General features: G+C 36.1%; 1 protein-coding gene across 2 annotated transcripts in view; it reads left to right on the top strand.

Moving 5' to 3' along the window:
- Positions 1-13,040, top strand: part of LOC128557043 (zinc finger protein 37-like) — a 50,313-nt gene that overhangs the window by 15,934 nt on the left and 21,339 nt on the right. For both annotated transcript variants that reach the window (XM_053543565.1, XM_053543558.1), the window contains one exon: positions 8,884-8,952. In XM_053543565.1, coding sequence (XP_053399540.1) covers positions 8,884-8,952 — 69 coding nt within the window. The remainder of the gene's footprint in view (positions 1-8,883; positions 8,953-13,040) is intronic.

The raw sequence follows: 13,040 nt of genomic DNA, 5'->3' as shown, positions 1-13,040 counted from the left end.
GAGTAAGTTTACTCAATATATCAAAATTTGAGAACAATATATAAATCAGATTTTTGTAGACAAAAAAAGAAACATATAAGACATAGATAAATACTTTGTGATATACAGTAGATATAAAAAAATAAAACTAAATACTTTGTGTTCAATACATTGAAATTTGGTATTGGAAAATATTTTGTGTTACTTGGCAATAACTATTTGTGTTAGAATTTCATTTCGCAAATGGAAGTGCTACAGTAATTAAATCACATGTTGCTGCGACGCGTCTGAGTATAGTCTAGCATTGTGAATAGTTAAAGTATGTGATGAAATATGTGTACTGGTTAAAAACTCTTTGTAAAACTGTAATAACTTTAGAACTGTGAATTATAAACTCCAGCATCTGTCATTTGTTTTCTGTTGGAAATAACATGTTATTGTTGGAAATAAAATTGTGAATGACAAGTTGACTTTGTGTTATCAACAACCAGCCATAGCTGAAGACCTCTCAGTCAACCAAACAGAATTCAGAACTCTAAGCACTTGAAATGTCTAGCTGCATTCTTTTAAGTTAATATCTTTAATTAGACATATGTATATTCATACAATTTACATCACTTACATAACTGAAAATGCCTTCACAATTAAACAAGAGGGTCATGATGACCCTGGATCGCTCACCTGAGTAATATGAGCTACATGTTTCAAATGTCAAGCTGATGCTAACATATCAAGAAAGTCAGTAGGTCACATTCATGGTCAATAAAATTTAGTTTAACGATCGGTGTGCAAAACTGTGTATGTCATCCAAATCTAAAGGCTTTATCTTAAAAAACAAGAAAGTAGGTCAGCAGGTCAAGGTCACAGTCAAGTGACATCATATTACTTGGGATCATCAGGTTATTATAATTAAACAGTCTTGGAAATAGGATCAGGTAATTATTGAAGTATTTTTTCCTATATAATTCATACAATAACTAAATGACCCCGGGGTGGGGCCTTTTAACCCAAGGGGCATAATTTGAACAATTTTGGTACAGGACTACTAGGCAATTCATCATACCAAATATCAAAAGCCTAGGTCGTGTGGTTTTAGACAAGAAGATTTTTAAAGTTTTTTTTTCCTATATAAGTCTATATAATACTTGGGACCCCCAGGGCAGGGCCTTTTTTCACCGCAGGGGTACATTTTGAACAATTTTGGTTGAGAACCATAAGACAATGCTCAAACCAAATATCAAAGGCTTAAGTCTTGTGGTTTCGGGCAAGAATATTTTTAACATTTTTTCCCAATATAAGTCTATGTAAAACTTTGGACCCCCGGGGCGGGGCCATATTTGACCCTAGGGGGATAATTTGAACAACCATGGTAGAGGACCACTAGATGATGCTATATACCAAATTTCAAAGCCCTAGGCAGTGTGGTTTTGTACAAGAAGATTTTTAAAGTTTTCCCTATATAAGTCTATATAAACCATGTGACCCCCGGGGCGTGGCCATATTTGACCCTAGGGGATAATTTGAACAGTTTTGGTAGAGGACCACTAGATGATGCTACATACCAGATATCAAAGCCCTAGGCCTTGTGGTTTTGGACAAGATGATTTTTAAAGTTTTTTCTTTCGAGTGCCATGGCAACCAGAGTTATGTTTGGAATTCGATTCTTTGAACAATTTTGAAAGGGGGCCACCCAAGGATCATTCCTGTGAAGTTTGGTGTAATTCTGCCCAGTGGTTTTTAAGAAGAAGATTTTTTTAGAAAATGTTGACGGACAAACGACGTACGACGGACATTGAGCGGTCACAAAAGCTCACCACAAGGAAATTCATTGATGCAAGCATCAAAGACGCTACCAAGTGTTGTGTCTGAAGTACATTTATTGCAATATGAGAAATCTCCTAATTATTAGTTTGGTTAGTCTGAGTGGTTACAAATTATCAACATTAGCACATAATACAATATATGTTATAAATTGTTAAAAGCATGAAAAACAAGCATGATAGAAAAGTATTACCATGCAATACAAATCCTCTACCTGCAATGACATTGACATTGCGAGTAGGTGGTCCCTTTACATACAAAATTAAAGTAATTATTTCACCAACTAAGGTCAGCACATGTGAAAAGTTCTTATATACAGGAGTATGTGTATGAAGTTTCACAGAAATGCAGTTTGTTGGGAAATGTTGAAAGATAATTAATTCAAAGTTGTGGTTCACAGAAATCATTATATTTATTATCATATAATGTAATGAGTGTTTTCTATTCACTGATGAAGTTGCATGGTCCTTAGTCGCCTACATTATAGATTTGAGAATGCAGATTATACAGTTTCCGTTGCCAAAACAACCAAAAATTTTGTCCAAGAAAAGAATGATATAACATGAATAATCTCTATATTGCCCCTATTCACAAAGCAAATGTCATGAATCTTTCTTATATACTTTTGGAATATCATAGAATTCTTTTTTTTTTTTGACCAACGGTTAACTTGATTCAAATCTAATATTACAAGAAATTTAGCAAGCATAATAGCCCACTGCCAAAGTGTAGAAAATGTTTTAATGAAAATCTTTTTTTTTAAGTTAGACAGGAATGGACAGACTAACAAGCTATAAAAGTAAAAAAAAAAACAAACAAAAACAAGTAACAAGATATAATACAACCAGAGCAACTGACTAGTCACATAAAATTAATGAAAATATATATTCAACAAGGAAATCTATTTGAAAGTCACTGATGCTTTGATAAGTTACGGTCCCATGGCTTTTGATATTTCGATTAAATCACATTTTAAAGAAGTATTAACTTGTCACTGACAAATTCAGCCAAATGATGGCCCTTTATTGCACACCTTAGTTGACAGTGAATATCTGTAAACAATAAGTATATGACACATAAGCAAAAAAAAAATGTCAAAGGTTAGAATCAAGATGAGCTTATAAAATATTTAGAAATATTCTGACCAGTTATACATGTGGTCACAAATGGGAAACTCTATGCTTCAAAGTTAAGGTAACCATAACAATTATATAAATATAAAACTGTAAAATGAATCTGCAAAAATGTGCGCATTCTGACATTACATCACTGTACCTATCAACAAAGAAAATAAGACAAAAGATTAAAAATAAATTAACAGCGGCACTTCCTACGTTCATTTCAACATGTATGTGATTCCTTTGCTTAATTTGTTAATACGTTTTTTCAAGGAATTTTATGCGGGCAAAGTGTAATTTTCTGTATTTTTGTGCCCCCCCATGAGTGGTGGGGGCATATAGATTTGGTCTTGTCCGTGCGTCCGTGCGTCCGTCCGTCCGTCCGAAGTTCGTGACGCACCTAGCTCGAAAAGTATTTGATATAAATTGATGAAACCTTGCATGAGTCTTTATCATGATATGAACTTGCGCACCTCCTATTTTTCGTCTGGCTCCGCCCCCTATTTTCAGAGTTATGGCCCCTGAAATAGTCAAAAATGCACATTTTTACCTTGTGACATGCCTAGCTCAAAAAGTGTTTGATATAGATCATGAACCTTGCATGAGTCTAATCATGATATGAACTTGCGCACCTCTATTTCATTGGCTCACCCCTATTTTCAGAGTTATGGCCCTGAAATATCAAATGCACATTTCACCTTGTGAACCCTAGCTCAAAAGTATTTGATATGGATTCATGAACCTTGCAGAGTCTTAATCATGATATGAACTTGGCACCTCTATTTTTCATCTGGCTCCATCCCCTATTTTCAGAGTTATGGCCCCTGAAATAGTCAAAAATGCACATTTTCACCTTGTGACAGCCTAGCTCAAAAAATATTTGATATAGATTCATGAAACCTTGCATGAGTCTTATCATGATATGAACTTGCGCACCTCCTATTTTTCATCTGGTCCACCCCTATTTTCAGAGTTATGGCCCTGAATAGTCAAAATGCACATTTTCACCTTTGACATGCCTAGCTCAAAAATATTTGATATAGATCATGAAATCTTGCATGAGTCTTAATCATGATATGAACTTGCGCATCTCTATTTTTCATCTGGCTCCGCCCCTACTTTCAGAGTTAGACCCCTGAAATAGTCAAAAATGCACATTTTCACCTTGTGACATGCCTAGCTCAAAAAGTATTTGATATAGATTCATGAAACCTTGCATGAGTCTTAATCATGATATGAACTTGCGCACCTCCTATTTTTTATTGGGTCCACCCCCTATTTTAGAGTTATGGCCCCTGAAATAGTCAAAAATGTACATTTTCACCTTGTGACACCTAGCTCAAAAAATATTTATATAATGTTGAAACTTGCATAGTCTTATCATGATATAAACTTCCACACCTTAATTTTTTGCTGGCTCCCCCCCTCTTTAGTTAGCCACCTGTAATAGTGACAAAGGTGAGGTTTGTGATCACCTTGTGTCATGCCTCGTCAAAAGTATTTGGTTGATTCTGCATCCTGCGTGCGTCCAGATAAACTGCACCATTTTTGTCTGCAAAGATTATGGCCTACAATTCATGATTTTATTTTAACCACCTTGCACACAACTTGTATCACCATAAGATCTCGGTTCCTTTTTTGAACTGGCCAGATCCCATTACAGGTTCCAGAGTTATGGCCCCTGAAAGGGCCAAAATTAGCTATTTTGACCTTGTCTGCATAATAGCAGCTTTATTTGTAATTTGATTTTTACTAAACTGGCCCACAACTTGAATCACCATAAAATCTTATGACATGCCTAGCTCAAAAAGTATTTGATATAGATTCATGAAACCTTGCATGAGTCTTAATCATGATATGAACTTGCGCACCTCCTATTTTTTATTTGGGTCCACCCCCTATTTTTAGAGTTATGGCCCCTGAAATAGTCAAAAATGTACATTTTCACCTTGTGACACACCTAGCTCAAAAAATATTTAATATAAATGGTTGAAAACTTGCATAAGTCTTTATCATGATATAAACTTCCACACCTTTAATTTTTTGGCTGGCTCCACCCCCTTTTTAGCTCACCTGTCACATAGTGACAAGGTGAGGTTTTGTGATCACCCTTCGTCCGTCGTCCGTCATCAGTCTGTGCGTCTGTCTCGTGCGTCCATGCGTGCGTCCGTCAACAATTTCTTGTCTGCAAGATAGTGGTTTCATTTATGATTTTATTTTAACCAAACTTGCACACAACTTGTATCACCATAAGATCTCGGTTCCTTTTTTGAACTGGCCAGATCCCATTACAGGTTCCAGAGTTATGGCCCCTGAAAGGGCCAAAATTAGCTATTTTGACCTTGTCTGCATAATAGCAGCTTTATTTGTAATTTGATTTTTACTAAACTGGCCCACAACTTGAATCACCATAAAATCTTATGACATGCCTAGCTCAAAAAGTATTTGATATAGATTCATGAAACCTTGCATGAGTCTTAATCATGATATGAACTTGCGCACCTCCTATTTTTTATTTGGGTCCACCCCCTATTTTTAGAGTTATGGCCCCTGAAATAGTCAAAAATGTACATTTTCACCTTGTGCACCTCAAAAATATTTAATATAAATGGTTGAAAACTTGCATAAGTCTTTATCATGATATAAACTTCCACACCTTTAATTTTTTGGCTGGCTCCACCCCCTTTTTAGCTCACCTGTCACATAGTGACAAGGTGAGGTTTTGTGATCACCCTTCGTCCGTCGTCCGTCATCAGTCTGTGCGTCTGTCTCGTGCGTCCATGCGTGCGTCCGTCAACAATTTCTTGTCTGCAAGATAGTGGTTTCATTTATGATTTTATTTTAACCAAACTTGCACACAACTTGTATCACCATAAGATCTCGGTTCCTTTTTTGAACTGGCCAGTTCCCATTACAGGTTCCAGAGTTATGGCCCCTGAAAGGGCCAAAATTAGCTATTTTGACCTTGTCTGCACAATAGCAGCTTCATTTATGATTTGATTTTAACCAAACTTGCACACAACTTGTATCACCATATGATCTTGGTTCCTTTTTTGAACTGGCCAGATTCCATTATGGGTTCCATAGTGATGGCCCCTGAAAGGGCCAGAATTAGCTATTTTGACCTTGTCTGCACAATAGCAGCTTCATTTATGATTTGAATTTAATCAGACTTGCACAAAACTTGTGTCACCATAAGATCTCAGTTCCTTTCTTCAACTGGCCAGATCCCATAATGGATTCCAGAGTTATGGCCCCTGAAAGGGCCAGAATTAGCTATTTTGACCTTGTCTGCACAATAGTAGCTCCATTTATGATTGGATTTTAACCAAACTTGCACAAAACTTGTGTCACCACAAGATCTTGGTTCCTTTCTTGAACTGGCCAGATTCCTTCATGGGTTCCAGAGTTATGGCCCCTTAAAGGTCCAAAATTGGCTATTTTGGCTCTTGCAGCCATATAGAGACTTCATTTATGGCTTTATTTGATACAAACTTCCAAAATATCTTCAACAACAATAAATCTTGGATTCCATGACAAATCAGATCCAGTCGTAGGTTCCAGAGTTATTTTATATCTGATTACCTCCCCTGATTGTAATCAAAATGGATTTATATCAGTAAGTGCTTATAGGACTTATTTGAAATTTCATTATTGTCATTAGTTGGACTGAGCCAATCAGGGTAGATAACTATGGACTGATTTTATGTCCAATTACCTCCCTTTATTTCAAATTAAAATGGGTATATCTCCGTAACTAATGAAGATACTGATCTGAAATTTCATTTATGTCAACAGATTTATTTGGCAGATCCTTCTTTTGTTCACTTGCTATAATTTTTTTTTTAATTACTTCCCTTTTACGTTACTATAAATAGCTTATTTTTAGTAACTTTTTTATTATTGGCCGTAGGGAAAATCCGAGACCACTTTTCTGTGGTACGACATGGATGGTAGCTCTAATTTTTAGGTGTATTTTGACATGTCTGTACCTTGTAAGAATTTTTTTTTCTTTTTGGTTAAATTTCTTCCCTTTGTTGTTCCTGTCCTTTGGACTTAGATATTTTTTCTTAGGACCTTCTTGTCCTCAGGTGCAATGATAACAGGTGAGCGATATAGGGCCATCATGGCCCTCTTGTTTTTATAGTTATGGCCCCTGAAATAGTAAAAAAATGCACTTTTTCACCTAATTATGTGCCTAGCTCAAAAAGTATTTAGATGTAAATTCAGGAAACCTTGCTGGAGTCTTTATCGTGATGTGACCTTGCACACTTGGCATTCTTCTTGAGAATCTTAGCTCTTATTACAGAGTTATGGCCCTTGAAATAGCCAAAATAGTGGATTTTTGTTTGTGATACTCATAGCTCAAAAGTTATGAATCCTTTGCATAAAATGTTTGTTGAGGCTTTACCCCATTAAGACTGCAAACATTTGAATTATTGCCCCTTATTTGTGACATATGTACCAGTGGGGGGCACACCCTGTGTCCTACAGACACATTCTAGTTATTTTTTAATATTCTCTTCAAGTTTACTGAAAGGTTATTGTAAAATGCATGAACGCTCCCTTGTCCGCAATTCATGCATTGCAGTATGGTCCATCTGCGGTGTGTTCTATTTATAGAAAATTAGATGGGTAAGTAGGTCATGCTAAGGTCAGAAATAGAAAACTTGACTTACAGAGTAACCTCCCTTATCAATAAATCGGATCAACATTTTGATGAAATTGTAAATAAAAAATATTTTCTGCTGTACAAATAAGGAGAGGAAAGACAGATAACATTGTTTTATATCACATAATAAGTTGCATTACATACATTTCTTATGTTTTCTTTTTGCCATTTTTTGTTTATTCACTAAAATCCATCATGCAATATCGAGGGTCCTTTTACAAACTATTCACTGTGTTCAGTTTATCATTCCGAAACTATTCATTACCATCTTTACAGGGCCCAAAATAAAAGTGTATCCCATATACTCGACACTGCCTCCTGGCGGCGTCGAATGAGCCTTTGGCTCAGGTGAGCTAAAAACTACAAATTTACTTACTTCTTCCACAGTGGAAGTTGACGAATCTGCCATGTTTATTGTTTTCTTTCATAGCAATGTGATGTTTGCGAGGTCCTTGCTTAATGGAATCCCGTTTTTATATAAACTGGGAAACTCTTATTAGATATTGCAGACAAGTGCTTTTAATTCAAATTTATTAGAAAAACAGTTTTAACAGATTTCGATGAAAATTACATTGTTGTAACATCCGATATTTAACATAAAGGTAAATATAGGAAAAGTTTCATTTTTCAAAATCTCACACCTCAATTGTGGGTTAGTTGCTTTAATTTTTAGCAATAAGATTGAGTGATAGACATTAAAAAGGTGAGATATACTATTTATTGTAATGTTGACGAAACCTCTTTGTGCCTACTATATAAATTATGTTAGATGAACAGGTAGTGTGACGGACACTAATTCGTTTGCTGGCTCTTTAAACTAGTAATAGCTCACTGTTTTACTCAGAATAAAGGAATCATTTAGCTAGGGGTCGGGTAACTGAACAAGACCCAGAGTCTAGATGTCCGATAATCAATACACTGTACTATTTAGTACTGTATTACCTGGAGTGTGAAATTTTAAAATTACTAGTTAAAGTTATGATTAATTTAAAAAAAGTTTTATAATAACAATAATAAACAATAACAAGAGAAAGATTTAACCTTAAATGGTCAAACTTCAAAGGATGGCTGACTGTTATTCAATAGATGGCCCAATTTGATTTATGGGATCTAGGACAAAGTGATCTTGAAATTGAAAACTGTTTCCAGTCAATAACAGGAGAACGCTTGAGCCTACAGTGATAAAACTATATTGCACTTTACAATGTAAATCCTATATAAAAACAAAAATGTGCTTTTGGTCTTAGTTACTTGTTTATTGTTTGGTAATGAATGAGTTTTCCTTGATTTCAGGGAGAAGTCAAAAATTAAAGAAGAAGGTTCTGGGAATGTTGATGACATGGCATCAACAAGTGCAAAACAGTAAGTATTATGACAGAAGGCAGATAGTGACCAGAAAGAAAATGTCTTCATGAAAAAAGAATAGAAAGGAGGATTTTTATGCCCCCAAAGGGAGGCATATAGTCTTTGAACCGTCTGTCTGTCGGTCTGTCAGCAATTTTCGTGTCCGGTCCATATCTTTGTCATCGATGGATGGATTTTCAAATAACTTGGCATGAATGTGTACCACAGTAAGACGACGTGTCACACGCAAGACCCAGGTCCGTAGCTCAAAGGTCAAGGTCACACTTAGACGTTAAAGGTCATTTTTCATGATAGTGCATTGATGGGCGTGTCCGGTCCATATCTTTGTCATTCATGCATGGATTTTAAAATAACTATGCATGAATGTGTGACACAGTAAGACGACGTGTCGCGCGCAAGACCCAGCTCCGTAGGTCAAAGGTCCTAAACTCTAACATCGGCCATAACTATTCATTCAAAGTGCCATCGGGGGCATGTGTCATCCTATGGAGACAGCTCTTGTTTCACTTACAATGTGCAACAAAGTAGTTCTAAAACAATTACCATTTATAAAACATTGATAAAACGAAGCTTTAAGCCTGAAAATTGATTTTGAGATCAGGCAGTAGGTCAAATGTCAAGGTCAAAGTGACCAGGAATAATTAAACAGTTTCAGGATGATAAAATTGAGAACACTTGGGTCTTGGATCATGAAACTTAATAGGGAGGTTGATCATGACCAGCAAATGACCACTATTGATTTTTAGGTCAGTAGGTCAAAGGTCAATGTCACAGTAACCCGGAATAGTTAAACCATTTTGGAATGATAACTTGAGAATGCTTGGGCCTAGGATCATGAAATTTAATAAGGAGGTTGATCATGACCAGCAAATAACCCCTTATGATTTTGAGATCAGTAGGTGAAAGGTCAAAGTCATATTGACCCAGAACAGTAGAACTTTTTTTGCCAAATAATAAGAGAATGCTTTGGGCTTATTTTACATTTTATATGGAGGCCGCTTCTGATTGGTAAATGACCCATGATTATTGATTTGAGGTCAAACGTCAAATGCACAGTGACCAAATAATTTCTGTTCCTTGTGCAGTTACTGAATGCATCAAGTGGAGCATTTCGTGTCCTGCTAGTTCTTGCTTTTTTAAAGTCGGTAAATTCCCATGAAAAAAGTAACCCATTGATGGATCTTCATGAAATATAATACAAATACAGGGCTGTGGTGCACATGCAACTTTCATCAGGATCTCTTCAGTAACTGCAGAGTAACTGCACTTTAAATGTTTTAAAATTCATGAATTCCCACATACATTTAACAAAATAACCTATTGATGGATCTTGATGAAGTTTTACTGCAAAAATAGATCACTGTAGAGCAGTTGTCCACATGCAACTTTTGTCAGGATATCTTTAACTTTTAGAGTTATTGCCTTTATTTTGTATGACTTTAAGAATATATTACATATTTGAAAAAAATTCTTACAGTGAAACACCGCTCGCTCGAGCATCGATGACTCGAGCACCCGGGCTCACTCGAGCAATTCATGTGGTCCCGGTCGATTTCCTTCTATTTTCTGTGTGGAATTACCATGGCTGGGTCGAGCATCAATAACTCGATCGCTCGAGCATGACACCTGGTCCATTTGTATTAATTTACTCTTTGTTGCTTACGGCAAACTCGAGCAAAATTTTTACACCTTCGGCGGTCAGAATGTATCGGTTAATCTAAAATTTTCGCACATCGTGAGAATTGCATGGTCCATTCCCCGACTATCTTAATTTTTTGTTTGTCGGTATATTTGATCTAATAATGAGATTAATTGTTGATGAAAGGTGGAAGAAAAATTTTATTGATCGAAATTGTTATTAATTATTATTTTTTCTGCGGGATCGAGAAGATAATTATGAGATCTTAATATTTTAATCAACAGTTGATTGCATGCAAATAAAGGAAATAAGATAGCCTTTTCATAAAATTGAGACGATAATTATGAGATCTTAATGTGGAGAAGAAAATTGCAAATTTGATTATAGTATTTCAAAAAAAAAAAAAATGAAATAAAATTTCTTAGCCGTTTCTTCATTAGTGCCATAAATAACGTTTGTAATAAGTTTAATGAAAATGTGTTATCATTACGCATCACCGTTTCCTCTGCAAATGGTCTCGATGACAATTGGTAAAACAAACTTCAATTTTCTTCGTATGTTGGTCAATGTTTGGGTCGCTCGAACCCATGGATAACTCGAGCATTTTGCTCATCCCCTTGCGACCTCGAGCGAGCGGTGTTTCACTGTACCATACTCAAATCAGTCTGTGAAACAAACCATGGCACATACCTGTTGCACATAATTTGTTTATATCTTCCCTCATTGACAAAACAACCTATTTGACAATGGATATAAATTCACTGAATTTACTTGTTGACAGGTGTGTTTCGAGATTTATTAGCTCGACTATTCGAAGACTAGTCTAGCTATTCTACTCGTCCTGGCATCTGCGTCACACCTTGGTTAAAGTTTTGCATGCAAGTACATACAGCTTTCATTTAAAGGCATATAGCTTTGAAACTTATTTTTTCTTTTTCTAGGTCAATTACCAACCTCACTGGGTCAAGTTCCATAACTCTGACATGTATTTTGAGCAAATTATGCCCCCTTTTGAAGTTAGAAAATCCTGGTTTAAGTTTTACATGCAAGTTACTATCTCCAAAACTAATGCAGATATTGAATTGGAACTTCACATGTGTCTTCGGGGTTATAAAACTAGTTGATAGCATCAAGTCCCATAATTCTGACCTGCATTTTGGCCAAATTAAGCCCCCTTTTGGACTTAGAAAATCCTGGTTAAAGTTTTGATCGCAAGTGCATACAGCTATATCTAAAAGGCATATAGATTTGAAACTTATATTTTCTTTTTTCTAGATAAATTACCAACCTCACTGGGTCAAGTCCCATAACTCTGACATGTATTTTGGGCTAATTATGCCCCTTTTTGGACTTAAAAATTCTGGTTAAAGTTTATATGCAAGTTGCTGTCTCCAAAACTAATGCAGATATTGAATTGAGACTTCACTTGTATCTTCAGGGTTATAAAACTAGCTAATAGCATCAAGTCCCATAACTCTGACTTTCATTTTGGCCAAATTATGCCCCCTTTTGGACTTAGAAAATCCTGGTTAAAGTTTTGTGTGCAAGTACGTACAGCTATTACTTAAAGGCATTTAGATTTGAAACTTACTTTTTATGCCCCCGGCATCTACTGATGCGGGAGGCATATAGTGATTGTCCTGTCCGTTCGTCCGAGGTTAACCAAATTGGACCATTTCGTCTAGCATCAATACCCCTTACTAGAATGACTTGATACTAATGCAGATGTAACCTGTGACCATTCCTCATCTTCAAACATCACCTGACCTCAGTTTGACCTTGACCTTGACTTTGTTTTGGACTTAGGTTGCTTTGTATGGGCCATCTCTTGGTTAACCAAATGGGACCGTTTCCTCTAGCATCAATACCCCTTACTAGAATGACTTGATACTAATGCAGATGTAACCTGTGACCATTCCTCATCTTCAAACATCACCTGACCTCAGTTTGACCTTGACCTCGTTTTGGACTTAGGTTGCTTTGTATCGACAAGGATGCCACCGGGGGCATCAAGCATTTATTGATCGCAGCTTCTTGTTATTTTTCTTGATCTGGGTCAAGTCCCATAACTCTGACATGTATTTTGGGCAAGTTATGCCCCCTTTTAGACTTAGAAAATTCTGGTTAAAGTTTTGTGTGCAAGTTACTATCTGTAGAACAAATGCAGATATTAAATTGAAACTTCACATGTGCCTTCGGTGTTATAAAACTAGTTGATTGCATCAAGTCCCATAACTCTGACATGCATTTTGATCAAATTATGTCCCCCTTTTAAACATAAAACTTCTGGTTAAAGTTTTGCATGCTAGTTACTATCTCCAAAACTAATGCAGATACTGGATTGAATCTCTATAGATATTTTAACATTTAGGGTAACATTTTCCTGCTTCTGGGACAATAATTCGAATAGTCGAGCTTTGGCTGTCTTGTGGACAGCTTTTGTTTT

Source organism: Mercenaria mercenaria, chromosome 1, assembly GCF_021730395.1.
Source record: "Mercenaria mercenaria strain notata chromosome 1, MADL_Memer_1, whole genome shotgun sequence".
Classification (NCBI taxonomy): Eukaryota; Metazoa; Mollusca; class Bivalvia; order Venerida; family Veneridae; genus Mercenaria; species Mercenaria mercenaria.
Note: the sequence above shows the minus strand (reverse complement) of the source record. Positions and strands in the feature narration are given on the sequence as shown.